The 19014-nt window shown below is 42.2% G+C and overlaps 1 protein-coding gene across 4 annotated transcripts in view; it reads right to left on the bottom strand.

The window, feature by feature from the left end:
* Nucleotides 1–19014, bottom strand: part of PDSS2 (decaprenyl diphosphate synthase subunit 2) — a 200328-nt gene that overhangs the window by 134258 nt on the left and 47056 nt on the right. For 2 of the 4 annotated variants that reach the window (XM_079781329.1, XM_079781327.1), the window contains exon 2: nt 13336–14784. The exons of 1 other annotated variant lie outside the window; for it this stretch is intronic. In XM_079781329.1, coding sequence (XP_079637455.1) covers nt 13648–14751 — 1104 coding nt within the window. In that variant the 5' untranslated portion in view covers nt 14752–14784 and the 3' untranslated portion in view covers nt 13336–13647. Of the gene's footprint in view, nt 1–13335; nt 14785–19014 lie in introns of those variants that run through there. One more of the 4 variants, XM_079781326.1, reaches the window with a different exon arrangement.

Raw genomic sequence — 19014 nt, 5'->3', positions numbered from 1 at the left:
TAAATCTCTTTACAGATGAGGAAAATTAGCGAGAAGGCTTAGAAGAGTTACATAGTTACTAGTCACACTAGTCAACTAGTAATGGAAATGTCAAGATTTAGACATAATCTGGACTCCAAAGCCCAGACTCACTATATGTTCAGCTGTGCTATTTAATTATTTGTTCACAGGTACTCCCTCCCAAGTCTGTGAGAATCTTGAGGGCCCTCAGGCTTAGTCATCTCTGTGTGTCCTGCACCCAGTAGAGTAACTGACCCAGAATAGGTCTCCAAAAAAATGAAAATAAGAGAATAAATAGAAGTAGAGCAGCAGACTCTCCATGTTGTATATCTCACACAGACCTGCTATGCACCAGTCCCACTTTCCTCACCTCTCCTGTTATCCATATGCCATAGCGGATTCTTTAAAAGGGGCAGCCAGACAGGAGAAAAGCCCCAATACATTTTAAAAAGCACACTGAGATTTATTTTAATGCTACATCAAAAGGTTACTGTATATAAGAATTATGCTAGATTAAAGGACCTATTCCTTAAGCTTTAAATAGAGAGAACACTATTTAAAACTGGAGTGTTTATGTGTTTTGTTTCTTCGTTTAGGAGAACCGACTGAATTTGCGGCTGTGAGAGAGGGCTGCCCTCATTTTGAACAGAAAACAGGGGTAGTTCTAGATGGAGTTGAGGTAGAATGGCAGAAATGGGCCATGAGAGAACACTTTTGAGATTTATGCTCAAGAGTTCTAATTTGTGCTGGTGATCCAAACCAAACAATTTACTGTCTTCAAGGGACCATCGCCTTTGAGTCAGCTCAAAGCACCTAAAAGTATAGTGAATGGGAAAGAATCAGCACTGGCCAGACCCCCATGAGGGGAAGAACTCCCTTCATTGCTAACACTTGTAGAGGTATGGAGTTTTGTTTTATTATTTTACTAGAGGCCTGGTGCACAAAATTTGTGCACTTATGGGGCCCTGCTCACCAACCCTCCAATATTCATGTATTTTTGTATATGTGTGTATGTATGCACTGTTGGTTTTTTTTGTTAATCCTCACCTAAGGACATTTTTCATAGATTTTTAGAGTAGAAGGGAAGGAGAGAAACAGAGAGAGAAACATGGATGTGAGAAAGACATATCAATTGGTTGCCTCCTGCACATGCCCCGACCAGATCAGGCCGAAATAGCGCTGCCAACAGGGCCGATTGCTGGCAGCCCACTGGGGCTCAGATGTTGAGCATATGGCAATTTTCTGTTTCTGCTTCCACATCTGGTAGAGGTCCCGCTTGTAGGAGCTGCTGATGTAGCCACCACTTTCTGTCTTGATCTTCTTCTTGTCCTCTTGTCCTGACTGTCCCACAAACCGCTTCTTCTTCCAGTCCCACTTGAGCTGCTGCCGGCCCCTGGTCAGGTTCTGGGCCTCGCCCCCCATCAGGTCCAGGACAGCACCAGCCACCTGCTGCTCAAAGGCACCTCTGGTCCCCACCAACGCTTAGGACCCATTCACTGTCGAAATCTTTGGGCTGATAGGGGACATAGAAATCCTGGTCCAGCTGCCGGGCCTCCTCCTTCCACCTCTTGGCTCCCCGTTCAGGTCCTGGCTGTTGCCGTTTTCGGCCCACAACCTCTATGAGACATCCTCCATGCTCTCTCCCGCCACCTCCTCCTCCTCCTCCTCCTCTTTCCCAGGCTGCTCCGCCTGCCACACTGGCAGCTCGGGGCTGGACCAGCCAGGCTCTCCTGCCGCTCCTGCCGGCCCTGCCGGAAGCTGGCGATGGCCTTGAAGTCCTTCTGCCGCTTGGCCCACATCACCTGGCTGCTCAGGTCCCGGCTGGAGGCGTTGATCTCAAAGATGGTCGCCTGTGAGCGGTACTGCTTGATGCTATCCCACCAGCCTCAGCTGCTGCAGCTCCTCCTCCTCAAAGCTCAAGCTGAAGAGGGGTTGTAGGCCCAGCCCCGCAAGGTCCAGCTCCTTGGACTGCTTAATGGACTCTGGCAAGTACACCGGCTTCCCGCTTTTTGACCTTGGAGCCGGAGCGGACACCCCTCCCCACTTTAGATGGCAGGGCAGCCGGGTGTCCGCTCTGTCTCCCCGCTTTCGATGGCAGGGGAGCCGGGTATCTGCGGCAGCCCCCCTCAGCGGCCACTGATCCGGTCTTTGAGAGGCGCGCGCGGGGGGTGGGGTGGGGGGTGGGACTCACGAGTCCCGCCCCCTGCGCCTCTCAATGACCAGATCGGCCGCCCGAGTGCTTGCCCCGCGCCTCTCAGCAGCCCCAGCAGCCCCATCGGCGGCCTATGCGGTCATTGAGAGGTGCAGGGCGCGGGACTCGCGAGTCCCGCCCCCTGCGCCACCGCCAATCTGGCTGTTGAGAGGCATGGGGTGCGGGACTCTGCGGCCGATCAGGTCATTGAGAGGCGCCTCTCAACAGCCAGATCGGCGGTGGCACGGGGGGCGGGACTCACGAGTCCCACGCCCTGCGCCTCTCAATGACCAGAACGGCCGCCCTAGTGCTTGCCCCGCGCCTCTCAAAAGCCCGATTGGCCGCAGAGTCCCGCGCCTCCTGCCTCTCAACAGCCAGATTGGCGGTGGCGCGGGGGGCGGGACTCCCGAGTCCTGCGCCCTGCGCCTCTCAATGACCGGATAGGCCACCCCGAGTCCCGCCCCCAAGCCTCCGCTGCCCTATCGTGGGCGTAGTGGAGTGATGGTAATTTGCATATTACCCTATTATTAGGTAGGATTACCCCACTTTTATATATCCAATTCCAATAAATCAATCCAGAAAATGTAAGCATAAAAAATGGATGTCAAGTCTAACATACATGAAGTGGGCTGATTGATAAGATTCTAATAATGCATGTGACTATAATCTCCAGTTAAAAATTTTTTAACATTTAAATTCAGATAACTGGAACCAAAGAATTGATTATAGTGTGAAATTTTTGCCAAAGAACAACAGGAATATTCTGATCTTTTTTAAAACACTGACTGTAACCTGCTGGTTTTTGAAAAATGGTATTTTAAAGTCATGTGATAAATTAAGTCAAATTAATTATGTAGGAATAGAATTATCACTACTTAAAAACAGAAAATCTGTCCATACACTAGGACAAATTTAGTATTGCAACAAAGCATTCAAGTTCTTTAATGACATGAGAAAATATTTAAAATATTAACTGAAACAAGACAAAAAGACTATAAACTGTATATATAATATGATCTCAATTATGTTTTGATATATGCATAAATATATGAATATAAACAAGGCCAAGAACAAAAACTAGAAAAAATATGGCAAAAAATTAACATTTTAAATCTGATATCATTATATAGGTGTTCAACATATAAGATGTCTTTGTATTTTTCCATGTGTTTAAAATGTTTTAAAAAATGAAAAGAAACAAGATATGAAGAAAATACTCCCACGTAGTAACAAGTATTACTCAATGGGTCTTTAGATTAAGAGTGATTTATTTTATAAATTGTATAAAAGCACAGATTTCTTTGTAAGTCTGGAGAAAAAAATATATTTTAAAAATAACAGAATTTTAAGAAGGCAAATGACTTACTACATTATACTTGAGTTTCTCATTTAAAGAAAAAATTCAACCCCAGAGTACTGTGTTGAGTGCTTCTTGAGTTCTTATATTTTACCTTTAATTCTCTAAGTTTTAGACACAAGGTCAAAGTTTAAAAACTTGTAGTTTGATAGAAAGTTAAAATGGTATCAAAAACAGTGATATTACTCAGTTGTAATAGAAAAAAATTAACATTCAGGGAAGTTGTTTTTTAAAGCACTGTAATTTTAGGGAGACTAAAAATAGTCAGCATGTCACAGATTTTTATATAAAATTAGCAGAAGAACTGTAGGTTAATTTCCATTGACAAAATGACCCAAATTGTATTATTCCTGCCATATCTATCCTGAGACTAAACTGCCCTAGACTTGAAACAACTTTAGGGCCTGAGGTGAGCAGCCTTCAGAATCAGGGAGCTGTGGCGGCACTGACATGGCTTGAGGGCCACATGCACAGCCCACCCGAATTAAATCCCTGAGGGACAGCTGGGCCAGAGCTGCCTCACCAAAGCCCTCCCAAAGCTGCAATTAGGTTTGATGGGCATGTGGCCGAAGACAGCAGGCGCTGGGGAAAAAGGAAGTAACAGAAGAGAAAGTAGAATGGGGGTAGGGCAGAGGGATTGTTGAGCAGGGGGAAATCAAGCAGGAGCTTTTCAGAAATGGCTACCAAACACCAATAGTTTAGTGAAATATGATTGAAATTTTAAAAAAATATAAAATAATGCCATAATTGAGCAAATTTGCAGCAAGATGTAGGTTGGCCACCTTAGAATTAAACATACCATCAGAAAAACAAAAACAAAAAAAATCCACAAAGATTTCCCTGCTCAAATGGTATCTGAAGATTTATTTTAAAATATTAACGTAGTAAAATAGGGCCATTTGAAAGATAATATTTTGGTCACACTGAAAAGTCTGTTAAAATGATCTCATATAATAATTTTTACATACAGACCCCTTTTGTTCACATTAAAAAAAATTAATTTAGTGTTGAAGCAAAGGAGCAGGAAAATGGAGTGCTGGAATACAGGCATCATTATACTGCACAGACACACGTGTTCACACCACCACTCAAGAAGGGACACTGGCTAAGAGCTAAAGAACTGTAAACTACACCTCCCACTACCACAGTCTGTCTGCGCAGGAATAAATCATCCAAAAGTGAACGAGTGCTCCCTTAATGCTCAGTGCTTTTCTCAACTGGCAGTTCTGATTTCAGTAGACAGCCACTAAGACACAAGAGAACGGCTCTCAGATTAATCTGCTATAATTTTCTATGGTTTCATTCATCTAGCATAAAGCATGTTTTTATCAAAAAGAATGTCTCAATGTAAGTAATAAGTATTTATTTAGTTCTTCATGCATCAGCCCTGTTATCTAATGAAGGTGGTTCGATTATGCAAAAATTAGAGTATTTGCATTAGAAAAAGTTGGAGAGGAAAACCTGGCTTTTACATAACACATTATCAAGAGGCTAAAGCCAAATAAATGTAAAAGATATAATAGCAGATGGGAGAAGCCAGTAAAAACAAGCAAACTGGAAACACTTTGTAGAGAAACAATAGTACTTCAAGGTCAAATTGGAATGGGGTTTGGGGAGAAGCAAAGTTAAATACATCATGAATTTAAGGAGAAATGAGTTTTTGAAAAATGAATGGAAAAACAATTAAACCCTGAAGCTATATTATTGCAACATGATGAAATCAAGTGTAAAATTTTTAGGGAAATCTCATTTATTTTTCCAAAATCAACACTGAAATCAAGGTACAGGAGACCAAAGCATAGGAGAATTAGAAGTGACAGGTGGCAGGACACAAACTACTTATGTTCATCCTCCACAGAAAACATTTCCACCAGAGAAAAGACCTCATGATTGGCTGCCTAAGTTCAAACCTACTCGCTTTCATAATCACAAATATTGCCTCCCATACAACATTAAGACCTTATAGTTATTTAAAGTAGCCACCAACAGAAGTAGTAAAGGGAAAATATTTCTATAATAGTGGCATCTCTCAAATTATGTGTGCTCAGAAAAACATTTGATTTTTTTTGAAGTTTCATTTATCTAGCATTAATAGAATGGCATCAACTGAATGAAGAGAGAGACACTTGCAATAAATTACATACAGGTTATTCTAGTCAATTTAATCCTCAGAAAACAATAACACTTCTCCACTCTAACAGGTCAAAAGGGTCTGGGGAAAAAAATCCCTCATTTACCAATTGCCAGCAAGCCACCTGGAGGCAAACTGTCTCATCCACCCTAGTATACCCCCAAGCTTTCACGGTGCCAGCTCATCTATCCTGACAATCATTCTGAGTGGTAGTACATATTTCCATTCATTTATTTTGGTTATTATATTTCTCTTCCTGGACTAGAATGTAAGCATGTTATCCCATATTTACTTGTCCACAGTTGTTATCTCCAGTGCTTAGAATAGTGCCTGGCACATATAGGTATTAAATAAATATTTGTTGAATGAATTAACCAGGTAATATGCCCAAAATTATATAGCCAATAAATGAGAGACCTGGGGTTTAATTCGGATGTCTGCCTCCGAAGCCCATATTCACCCAACCTACAGAGACAACCTACAGAGAGAATGATCACATCAGCACTGAAACACAGAGTGTAGAAAGGAATGATGGCTTAGAATTGGGGCTTACAAAGTACCTTTCAGATAACAAGTGTGAAAGATTTTAAAGTTCATTTCTCCTAAGCACCTTGAAACTTCTCTTGATTATAGGTCTGGTATATTGAGAGCTGAACAAGCAGTTGGGTGCAGCCTTCTCCTAATGGGCAAGTTCAACAAGCCTCACAGGCAGCACAGAGCTGGAGGGTTTGCGGCCCATTAAACACAGGGCCATGGGAAGTCCTGAATAGCCCATTCACACAGAGGCTGAGAAAAGTCTGCAGTGCAGTGCAAGTGTCCAGGTTAAAAACCACAACTAAAAATCAACAACAAAAACCTTCAGACTGCAGGAGTAGCCAGCGTCTACACGACAGCCAAGGAGTCATACAGTGAAATGAGGATCTTCTAAGGCCCAGCTTGTGGCATATGGCCCTGTGCCCTCATGGTGGTCTGTGACAGTCGAGCCTCTAGTCCACAAAATTATAACTTTTATGGAAGGAGGAGATCACATTTTTCATCATTCTTTACTGAAAACCTTGGGCCCTTTCCTTGAAATTGGACAGAATGTGAATTTCTCCATGTAAACAGCTGATTAAAGGGCTACTTAGTTAAAAGAAATAATTTATATACATTCTCTATTTTTATTTCTAGGAACATAGTAAGATAAGACAGAACATTTATGTTTGGAGACTTTGTTCCCATGCTAATAGCTGTATTTTGTCCTAATTCATGCTAAAATAATTCATTTTTAAAAGGTAAAAGAGAGTCAAGGAAGGCACTAATAGCTATAAAGTGCTGGGAAATGTCAAAAATGTTGTGGTTGTCTGGATGGCACGGTTCAGTGGTTAAGCATCGACCTATATGCGGGCTCGATCCCCAGTAGAGAACGTGCAGGAGGAAGCCAATTGATCATTCTCTCTCATCATGGATGTTTCTATCTCTCTCTCCCTCTCCGTTCCTCTTTGAAATCAATAAAAAAGTATTTAAAAATATGTTGTGGTTATCATTAGGCTTTGCTTCATTAGGATGCCAACCCACCCCCCTGCCCCCCGCCACAGTTTTCCTTCCCAAAACATTGTGGATCCTGGGCTGCAAATGGTACCCTTCATTTCACTAGAAATAAGAAAAAAGTAATGATATAAGTCATAGATTCTCCCCTCTCACCAAATAAAGCAGTGGAACTGTTGGACATCTATCTACCTATCCTTTTGACTGACATTCTGGGGGCAAGGGAATGGGCAATGAGAGTGAGAGGGTAGGGAGTAAGCTCCTCTTGTTAAAACACATACCATGGGCTATGCATTTTACATGCACTCAATAACTATGAAGTAGGTACTACAGTTATTTCCATTTTACAGGTGAGAAAACTGAGGCTTAGAGATAGGTTAGTTTCTTGTCCAAGGTCAAAGGTAAGCAGGCGAGTCAGGATTCAAAATCGGGACATTTTGACTCCAAAACTGCTACCTGAATTACTGTTTTTTCATTGAAGTTCTTTGGTTCCCAAATTCCAATAATGTTGAGGAAGGGTATGACTCTAATATAAAAAGGTGGATAGATTTTAGGAGTAAACCAAACAAGCTAGGTTTTGTTTCTTGTTGGTACAAAGCGGAAGAGCCTTTAAACAATCACTGGAATATCAAGCTAAAATAAAATAGCCATTATTAGTAGTTTTTAAACTCTATGCAAATAAAAAATTAATATCTACATTTATTTCAGTGTGCTGACATGTAGTGCAATGTTTACTCATATTTCTAAAGTGAAATGTTTCCACCAGTACAAAGGTTACTTTATCACAACAAACAAACAATAGTCCAAGATTCTAAACACTGCTCATTAATAGACTACAGACCCAGTCTTGACCACTTTATTCTAGAAAGGTGAAAGTAATAAACCCAAATGATAACTAATATTTATTGTATGCACTACTCTTAGCACTTTATGTTTTTACTCACTTAAACCTCATACAAGATTATAAGGTACCACTTTTTATCCTAATTTTACAGATAGGGAAACTAAGTTAAAAAGAAGTAATAAGTAAGAGACAGGGTCGTAAGTTAGGGCCATGATTAGAATTCAAGAGCATACTACTCAAGAGCTAAAAAGTTCTCCATAATATACAAGCACTGACAATCCTTACTGTATGCTCTGGTCCCCATTCAATCTGGTCTCAAACAGTGATATAGCCCTAACCGGCTTGGCTCAGTGGATAGAGCGTTGGCCTGTGGACTCAGGGTCCCAGGTTCGATTCCAGTCAAGGGCATGTACCTTGGTTGCGGGCACATCCCCAGTAGGGGGTGTGCAGGAGGCAGCTGATTGATGTTTCTCTCTCATCGATGTTTCTAACTCTCTCTCCCTCTCCCTTCCTCTCTGTAAAAAATCAATAAAATATATAAAAAAAGAGTGATATAAATACTGTGTAAGCTATTGCTTACATAAAAAATATATTTAAAATGCACAATTATTGAAGTATGTATAAAAGGTCTAATAGTCTCATTCTTTCCAAAAAAAGCTAATATTCTTTATGTCTGATTTCTTCCAAAATGTCCTTTAGTTAACCATAATGAGATCCATCAATTTCCTATCAAATAGCATTAACAGAGCCATCTACATACTTTTGGAAAAATTTTTCTATCATTTTTCCAGATGATAGAAAAATATTTTCATTAGATTTTAAAGGATAGGGCTAGTTACCTAAGATTTTTTGGTAAAGAAACCCATGAATCACAGAAACCTGGTCGACTTTATCACTTCTGAGGCCTGCTGAGTCCCATTTAACAGTATCACAATTTTAAAAGGTTGCTAAGAAGTGTACTTTGTATTAAAGCAAACTTTCATGAGAAAATGCAGCAAAAAGTCATCCTATATAATAAAAGGCTAATATGCAAATAGACCTAATGGCGGAACAAGCAAAGAACTGAACCATCAGTCACTATGATGTGCGCTGACCACCAGGGTGTGTGCGCGGAACATGGTGGGCGGTGGCTGTGACAGGATGGTGGAGCAGGTGAGCAGAGAACCAGATCAAGGCGGGGTGTCAGTCGCTGTCTTCGGGGCGAGCCTCTGGTGATTACTGAAAATTCTTTGCTTCCACCCAGCACTCACATCTTCTGCCAGCGCTGACCCCACTAGCTCCTGCTGCCGGTGTCTGGCGCTGGTCCAGATCACTCAGCACCATCAGTGGGTGTGAGCAGCAACTGCTGGCCCTAATCACCCCTGAGGGCTTCTTCACCTCCTCCTGCTCCTGAGGGGCGATCGGGGTAGCCGCCGCCGCTCACACTCACTGATGGCGCCGGCCCCGCTCGCACCTGCTGCTGGCGCCAGCCCCAATCACTCTGCACCATCAGCGGATGCAAGCAGGACCAGCGCCATCAGCGCGTGGGAGCAACGGCAGCAGGAGCAGGGCTGCTGGCAGACAGGGAACTGGGGCCATGGTGGGAGGGGCCGGGCGGGGTCACAGAGGAGGGGCTGAGACCTGCCCTTGTGCCTACTGCAGCCTCGCGGCCCACAGTTCCTTTCAAGGTGCATGAATTTGTGCACTGGGCCCCTAGTGTGTTTATAAAAGATCCGAAAGTTAACCAAAACCTTGCTACTACTGACATGCTGGACTGGGCTGATAGTTCTACCAAGTTAGTATTGTATTAAGAGTTTATCTCAAGAAGACTTATTCACTTTGTATAAATGGGCCATGATAGGTCATTTTCTAATTTTTCAGTACCACCAAAAAGATTTGCACAAACTTAACTATACTAAATATTCCATACAAGTCAACAATAGGAAAAATAAACAAATAGGAAAAAAAACGCACTCAGTTTGGCATTTATAGTTGAATACATGAAAATAAGAATTTCCTCCCATTTTTAATATATAAAATTCAGTAGGAGATTCCAAAATTCTATTATTAAAAAGTCTTTTATGAATATGTAATTTTAGTGCAATTTACATTAAATACCCCATTTGTTTCATTATGCTATAAAAATTTTCAAAATTCTGGGTAAAGAGGGCTATCATAATACCTGGGTTCCACTTAAGTTATCAGATCAACTAGCGTACCAGTGCACGAATTCATGCACCAGTGGGGTCCCTCAGCCTGGCCTGGGGATCAGGTCGAAACTGGCACTCCAACATCCTCTGAAGGGTCCTAGATTGTGAGGGCGCAGGCCAGGCCAAGGGACCCCACCGGTGCACGATCGGAGCCAGGGAGGGAAGCAGGAGGTTGGCCAGCTGGGGAGGGATCATGGGAGGGCTCCAGGGCATGTCTGGCCCATCTCACTCAGTCTTGATGGTCCGGACCCCAGCAGCAAGCTAACCTACCAGTTGGAGCATCTGCTCCCTGGTGGTCAGTGCACATCATAGCGACTGGTCGACCAGTCAACTGTCTGCCCCCTGGTGGTTGGTGCACTTCATAGTGAGCAGCTGAGTGGCCTTAGCATGTCATTAGCATATTATGCTTTGATTGGTTGAACAGATGACTGGACACTTAGCATAAGCAACTGGACACTTATGACAGAATGACCAAAACGACCGGTCGCTATCATGTGCACTGACCACCAGGGGGCAGATGCTCAATGCAGGAGCTGCCCCCTGGTGGACATTATGTTCCCATAGGGGGAGCGCTGCTCAGCCAGAAGCTGGGCTCACAGCGAGTGCAGCGGTGGTGGTGGAATCCTCTTTCACCTCCGTGGCAGCGCTAAGGAGGCAGCAAGCAGACGGGCAGTAAGGAGCAAGGGGTCCCGGACTGCGAGAGGGTGCAGGCTGGGCTGAGAACCGCCCCCCCCCCCCCAAGTAAACAAATTTCGTGCACTGGGCCTCTAGTATAGGATAACTGAACAAAACTGGAGAATAGCTGGTATTGGAAATGACACGGGAAAGAGGGATAGCATGGGAATGGCAAGGAATAATCTACAAACTATTTCTACCAGAAAAAATTAAACTGCTGATTCATCTATTTGGGGTGATTGTAATCCCCCAGCAAACTTTGGCAATGTCTAGAGATACTGGTTGTCACAACTTGGGATGATGATATTGGCATTTAGAGAGTAGAGGCCAGGGTGGCTGTTGAACATCCTACAAAGAACTATCAGCCCAACATGTCAGTAGTAGCAAGGTTGAGAAACCCTAATTTAGAGACTGTACTGTGTACTTATAACACTTACCTCATAGGATTATTATGAAACCTAAATATAAACATTTAGCATGGAAAGCTAGGTACACACTACCCTGACACATACTATGTGCTCAATATGCAATAGTTATTACTATTATCAGTATTACTACTGTTATCTACAGTCAATGATTTTGGCTTTAGGAAAGCTGGAACAGATGCAATCTTATTTTACTTGCCCCAGTGTAAAAATATAACTTTTAACCCTTTGCACTCGCTTGCTTTTTTCTCGATTCCTTTATTCTACTCGGGATTTAATTTTTTAAATACCCCAGATTTTACAAAGCGCGGCAGTAGAATAAAAAACTGGAGTTTCTTTTCATACAAACTTATTTATTTGGATTTTTTTATATTTCAAATTATTGATACATTCAAAGAGTAATTTTAATCTCGACATCCGAGTGCAAAAGGTTAAGACATTGAAAGAAAGATTGTTTTTGAAGAATATAGCAAAAAAGTTTGAGTGAAAATGTAGACATCAGGTTTGTATAAACAAAATGTGGATGTACACTATCATTTGGGATTAAGAAAAATTAGTTCTAGATTTTTATTTACAGTAAGAACAATAGTAAAATATATACAGGATGGGACAAAGGTAGGTTTACAGTTGTCTGTATTGAAAGTAATTATTAATACAAGATTAAACTCTGTTTCACGTACTCACAACTATAAACCTACTTTTGCCCCACCCTGTATTTTTATTCTTTCTTCCCTAAGCAGGATTCCCAGGAATATCAATTGAATACTTTTTTATAGTTATTACAACAAAATATTTTTTTAGTACCCACAATTTTTAAAGTCAGAACCATTCTATTTACAGCAAAGTACTTCCCTGCTATAATTTTTCTGACATTAGCTACTATGACAGCAATAACTGAACATGGTTAGACACTGTAATCTATATATATAAAAGCCTAACATGCAAAGTGTCCCCTTGGGAGTTCAACCAACCAGGAGTTTGATCGCACGCTATGACATACGCTGACCACCAGGGGGTGGCGCGGAAAGAAGAAAGGCTCCGGCCAGTTGCTGGTAGCCGGGGGAAGGGAGGCTCTGGCTGGCAGCTGGCAGCCGCTAGGGACCCTACCCGTGCATGAATTTTGTGCACTGGGCCTCTAGTTATAACTGTCTTTCCTCCCCAGATACCATATTATTATATTTGTTATCTTTTCAGATTCCTTTTTTTTTCTTATACCAATAAGAAGTGTTTCTAAAGAAATAAAACCTTTACTTATAAAAAGATAAGGTGGCACCATTCAATAGGATAGTGTTAACATTTTCTCCCCAGTTCTTAAAAATGCCAAAATTCTCAAATTAAGAGTCCCTCAAATGAATTCATAAAATCTGGAGGAAAAATATCAAACTAGATATAATAAATGAATTTTACAGAAAAATGACTTTTGGAAAATTTTAAATGTATTTTTTATTCTTTTACTCAGGAAAAAAAGCTTATGACTTTAAAAGGTTGGAGAATTTAAGCAAACACTCAGTGGTTTTGGAAATGTAGTTTCCATGGCAACCAACATGGTCTTCTTTATATAGCATTATAAACAGATGGTAAAGAGTGGTCATGTTTGTTTCTTTGCCAGTATATCAATAAAACTGCTATAACACTCTATTGAGTACACTAGAACTATTTAATAAATTTATATCCTAACCACAAAATTTGGTAATTTACACAGACAAATATAATTAACTAGTATCTGGGTGGTTTTTCTTTTTTCTTTTTAATAAACACATGAAGGTCTTGAACAGCAAAGTCACTATACTCCATAGAGTCAACAGTCTTCCTTGGCAAGACTTTGTACAAATGTTTTCTCAGCACTTGCCATGCAGGGCATATCACCACAAATATGATTCTGACAAGGAGAATATAATGGATTAAAATAATCAAAGTGGAACCATATCTGTGTGTGTGTGTGTGTGTGTGTGTGTGTGTGTATATATATATATATATATATATATATATATATATATTTTCCATGGCCACTTTTTTTTTTCCCCTAGCTGAACAGCAGCTTTATTAGTGAGGCTGGAGTCCTGACAGACCGCACTGCGCGGAATGCTCCCCAGCGCTCAGGGAATGTTGGGCTGGGACAATGCTGTGAGCAAGGACAACGGGATATATTAATAAAGCTTTGGTGTATATTCAGGAAGGCAGGTAACACTGCGAGACAAACACTGCACACCACACCAGCTCTCAATGGGAAGTGGGTTTTTGGCCAAGGGGGTAACTTCTAAGTGATGGAGTGCTGGGCTGCTCCGAGCCCAGCAGAGGGAGGAGGCGTCTAGGGCTGAGGCTCCACCTGGCCCTGCCGCTTCGCCTTCATCTGCAGGTACCGCCCTTGGCCTTCCTCAAAGCGCTTCTTCTCGTCCTCGGTCTCGGGCACGAGCTGGGGCACCGGCAGTGACCTGCCGTCCTGGCTCAGGGACACGTAGGTGAAGAAGGCACTGGCGGCCCGGTAGCACCGCTGCATGTTGACCACCACGGGGTCGGCGTCCACCAGGACCTCGATCTCCATGGACTTATTGCTTGTGAAGGTCATGCGCCCCGAGATGGTGATGACACAGCCTTTTCTGATCTTGTCGTGGAAGTTAATGGCGTCCACAGAAGCGGTGACGATGTTGGTCTTGCAGTGCCGCGCGGCTACGATGCCGGCCACCTCGTCCATGAGCTTCATGGTGACACCTCCGTGCATGAAGCCATGCAGCGTGCAGTCCGAAGGCCCCACCAGGTGGATCAAGCTGGACTGGCTGTAGCTGACTGTGTTCGGCTCTGGGTTCAGGCCGGGCTGGACGATGTCCCCGTTCCTCCACTTGGTCTCCATGCGCTCCAGCTTCTGGGCCTCGTAGCGCCTGCGGCCCTCCTCCTCCTGCTCCTGCCGGGAGTACACAACCGGAGGCACCTCCAGGACCTTGTCCACATTCTTCAGCGACAGGGGCACGTACCACAGGGTGGCCTTATTGGTCAGCTTTTTGGTACCTGTGAGGATGTTTTCAGACATCACGTGGACCTGCACCTCCACCGAGTGCTTGGAGGTGTAGGTGATCTCCGCACTGACGTGCGCCACCTCGCCGATGCACATGGGCGACAGGAAGTCGGTGCGCTCGACCCGGGCCAGGATGGCCACACAGCGTTCCCCGTTCTGGCTGTTGCAGTGCCGGGTGCTGATGATGACCCCCGCCTCCTCGATCATCTTCAGGATGGTCCCTCCGTGCACGTTGCCGGCCACGTTGGCGTCGTCGGGCCGCATGATCCGGCAGATCTGGATGGCGGACGGGGTCTCTCCGGTGGGGCCCGACATGCTGGCGGCGGTGGCGGCGGGCGGCTTCAGGAGAGCGCAGGTGTCTGGCAGGCCCCGCGGTGAATGAATGAGCCGAGGTCGCACCATGGAGAGGGAGGGAGGGGCCCATGGCCACCTTTTCTTAAAGAACAAAGGAGAAAGTAAGAAGCACAAGAGTTTCTTTACAATAAACAATAGGTTATAAGCAAATGGCCAAATTGTTGTTTAAAAGTCAGATTCCATCCCTTGTGCATAGTGGCTTTCAGAAATGCAGGTACTCTGAATTCCACTGGTTTAACTGTGGTAACTTGCTAGGTACTATTTGCTAAAAACTAAATTAAGCCAACAAACTATAAATGCAATTATTTTGGCAGTAAAACTTGAACAGCCAATTCCTGCAGGTCTGATCAACACATCGGGGGCAGGACCCTGTATCTGGAGGCAGTCAGTCAGAAGGCGCTGTCTATGAGCCTGTGACTGCAGGGGCATTGGTGATCCTTCTTAATAGGCCCATCGTAGAGGCCTTGACATATTTCCCAAGCTGGATGAGGAATGTTTACCTTAAAAAAAAAACCTTGAGGCAGTATTTACTATTTTTAATTACATAAATGCCATTTTGATTACATTTATAAAACCACATTTGGTAAATGTTACCTGTCCTACATTCTCCCTCTCATGCATCTATCCCTAAATTTGCTGATTTTTATCTTTTATAAATCCTTTCTATGCTTCCCATATCAAAGTAAGTTCACTGGAAGCGAGATATTTCATTGTGCAAAACAATCCATATTGGGATATATAGAAAAAGGGTATGCATATTTATGAAAGAAGTGAATTTGGATGATATAAAGTATATCATGGTTTAATTTAAAAATTTTCAGTTAAAACATTTTTAAACTGGTAGAGACTGTCCTAGATTTATATTTGACTCAAAACTGGGGAAAAATTTTAAATTACAGTATGTTTCTTGGATGAGCTACAGTGAACTCCACAATCCACCAAAAACTCTTGCCATAATACAGTTTTTGGGAATTATTTAAACCGGGAGAACCTAGGAAAGAGCCTCCTGACTCATAGGGGGCTGGAGAGTCTGCTATAAAATACCAAGGGATCCCTCAGAAGCCCTTTCAGAGGGTTTCAGTATGCCTTCCACAGTACTTGTAGTGTAGGAAACTAACAATGAGAGGCCCTAATTTAGCTTAACTTCTAAGTGCGGTTCTCAACTCTGGTGACAAAACAGAATCACACAAAAGACTTTAAATACAACAATACCCACATCCTAGCATATGCCAACTTAGGTAGAATCATAAGAGTTGGGGTCCAGGCACAAGTATTTTAAAAATACTCCTCAGGTGTAATTCTAATGTATAGCCAGTGTTAAAAAAGAAAAGAAAAGAAAAAGAAAAACCCACCAGAAAGACTGTGATTCATGTTTTCTTTATCCCTGGTGAGAAAGAAGCCTCAAATCACCATCATCTTTTCAGGATACACTATTCAGTGTTAGGTTTCCTTTTCATTACAGAGAGGAACATGACTGAAGAAAAGGCCTTGTTTTATTTTTAAACTAGGGGCCCAGTGCACAAATCCGTGCACTTTGAAAGGAACTGTAGGCTTCGAGGCTGCGGTGGGCACAGGGACGGGTCTCAGCCCGTCCTACGTGCCCCTGCGGCCCCCTCCCATCGCGGTCCCCGGTCCCCTCTCTGCTGGCAGCCCCGCTCACACCCACTGATGGCACAGAGCACCTGGGGCTGGCACCAGCAGCGGGTGCGAGCGGGGCCAGTGCCATCAGCGTGTGGAGTGGCGGCTGCTGCCCCGATTGCCCCTCAGGAGCAGGGGGAGGTGGAGAAGCCTTCAGGGGTGATTGGGGCTGGCAGCCGCTGCTCGCACCCACTGACGGCGCCAAGTGATTGGGACTGGCGCTGGGTGCTGGCAGCGGGTGCGAGCAGGGCCAGTGCAGGCAGCAGGTGCGAGAGCCGGGTGGAACCACAGTGCCCAGGAACAAAGAATTTTCAGTAACCACCAGAGGCTTGTCGGATGACAGCGAGTGGTGCCCCGCCTGGGTCTGGGGCTCCCGCTCACCTGCTCCACCATCCCGCTAGGGCTGACGCCCACCATGTTTGGTGCTCTACTACCTGCTACCAATACCTACTATGTTCTGCACGCGCACCCCTGATGGTCAGTGCACATCACAGCGACCGGCTGTTTGGTCTATTTGCATGTTAGGGTTTTATATATATAGATTTTCAAATTTTAAAAAATGTTATGGAATTTACTGGGGTGACATTGGTTAATAAAATTATTGTAGAGTAGTTCAACAAAATAAAAGACTGAGGTGTGAAATAGCTTTCCTAGTGAACTAGTCCAGATAGTAATGTTCATCTCTTATAAAGATTATCACTATCAGGAAGATTTGTGGATAGTGAACTTATTTTCATTCCTTTTCGTATGTACTTAGTGTTTGAGCTGGTTACCAAAATAAATGCTTTCTGGGTTTCCATGCACCTAACAGGTATTCTGAAAAACTGACTTAAATGATCAGCAGTATAATTCTCACTTATTACTTCCCAGATATCATATTCTCGTTTTTAAGAATGCCCTTTAAACTATCACCAACAGTAGTGAAAATGTGGGCATTTAAAGAAGGAAAAGCTGCAGGATAAAAAGGACACAATCCATCCTCTTTAGCACATATGTAAAAACAATTTTTAAAAACCTGCCAATATACTGTCCCCTAAAGAGAGTAGAAATGAATGCCATAGATCACAATGTTATCTCGAGCCACATATCTATCCATAGCAAAATTATACCATGTAGAAAAATGCAAATATCTGGTAGATTGTGATAATAGTTCTTAGGGCTTTCTCCTTTCAAATTATTTACATGAAGACCAAGGACTTTTTGCTTGATATTAAATAGCTAATAGAAATAAATAATTATAAACTCTCCAAATTGTCAGCAACAGAGATTAGGGAAAAGAGGGTACAATTAAATAATTTCAAAGGATAAACCATGAGAACACAAGGACCTTAGAATTGATTTCTATATTTTTGTTTGTTTGTTTTCTTACATTTCCTCAGACTACTAAAATTTCCACAAGTCATTTATTCTTCCCCTGTGAAACTTTATTTGACTATTTGTGTATCTGGTGCTATTAACTCATCATAATTTTAGATCAAATTCTCATAATATAACTTAATTGAAGTTTAATTCTAAAAAATTTCAAAACACACAAAAAACAGGAAAAAAAAATCACCCTAATGCATTTGGGAAGAAACAACCTATTAAAGAGACTAAGTGTGTCTGGCAGAATTCTAGAGATGACAGAAAACAAGAGGAAACATTTCTTAATGTTATTTAAATATGCACACAGGAGACAGGGAGATGTGCTAGGACAGAGACTCAACAGGAACTCTAGTCTTCCTGCACATAAAATAGGGCTTCATTAACAATAAAAGAACAGGTGTCTTGGGATCCATTCATACAGGCTATTAACTATTATGAGCTGCTGGTACCCAAATTTATTTTAGTACTAGGCAACTGATTAAAAATAAATACAAATTGAAATTTCATCTATTAGCATGTGAAAGCAATGCCTAGCTTTCCAGAGTCTAATTTAATATAAAGGTATTTTTCTATGGACCACGGAGGATACTGGAGTTCATATACAATATTTCCTAAGTCCAAAAATAAAGACCTTCATATTAAATCTCATTTGGATGTAAAAAAAAAAAAAATGACGAATGGCCTTTTGTCTTCACCTAACAAGACAAAACCAGTTTTGTTTCCTAAGGACTAAATTTTTACTCAATTTAAACACAATGCAACAAATATGCACATCCATCTTCTAAAGAGTGGGGGAGGAAATCACACACACCAACCTCCTGCCCTAAACCCAGTGCATTTCAACACATTTTATACTACTTATTTTAAAAAACGAGTGTATGATTATCCTCTGATAATTTTTACTGTCTCATCTATAATTACTGAATAATAAATTAAATATTTTGAACATCTATGAAAAGTCATCTGTATATCTTACTAAAATATTTAGAATGTTAGTTGGAACTGCAGCAGGGATATTCTATTTCAAAACCCTTTTTTTTACAGAATAAGAACAAAAGGTAGAGTGAGGCTAAGTAATTTGCCTAAGGAAACATAATAGCAATACTTTACCACATAAATTTTCAAAATACTATTATACTGGTTTTACTTATCATCCAAGGATGTGAAAATCCAATGTGCTAATTGTTGTTTTGATGTTATTTCAAACAGCTACACTTACTTGCATCTAGTTTAAAAAAAAATCATTTGGTTTATTCACTTATGTATATTCTGATATTTGTATTATTTCCACTTATTCCAGAAGTATTA

Source organism: Cnephaeus nilssonii (assembly GCF_951640355.1).
Source record: "Cnephaeus nilssonii genome assembly, chromosome: 9".
Taxonomy (NCBI): Eukaryota; Metazoa; Chordata; class Mammalia; order Chiroptera; family Vespertilionidae; genus Cnephaeus; species Cnephaeus nilssonii.
The sequence above is the reverse complement of the archived record's forward strand: the minus strand, read 5'-3'. Positions and strand labels throughout refer to the sequence as shown.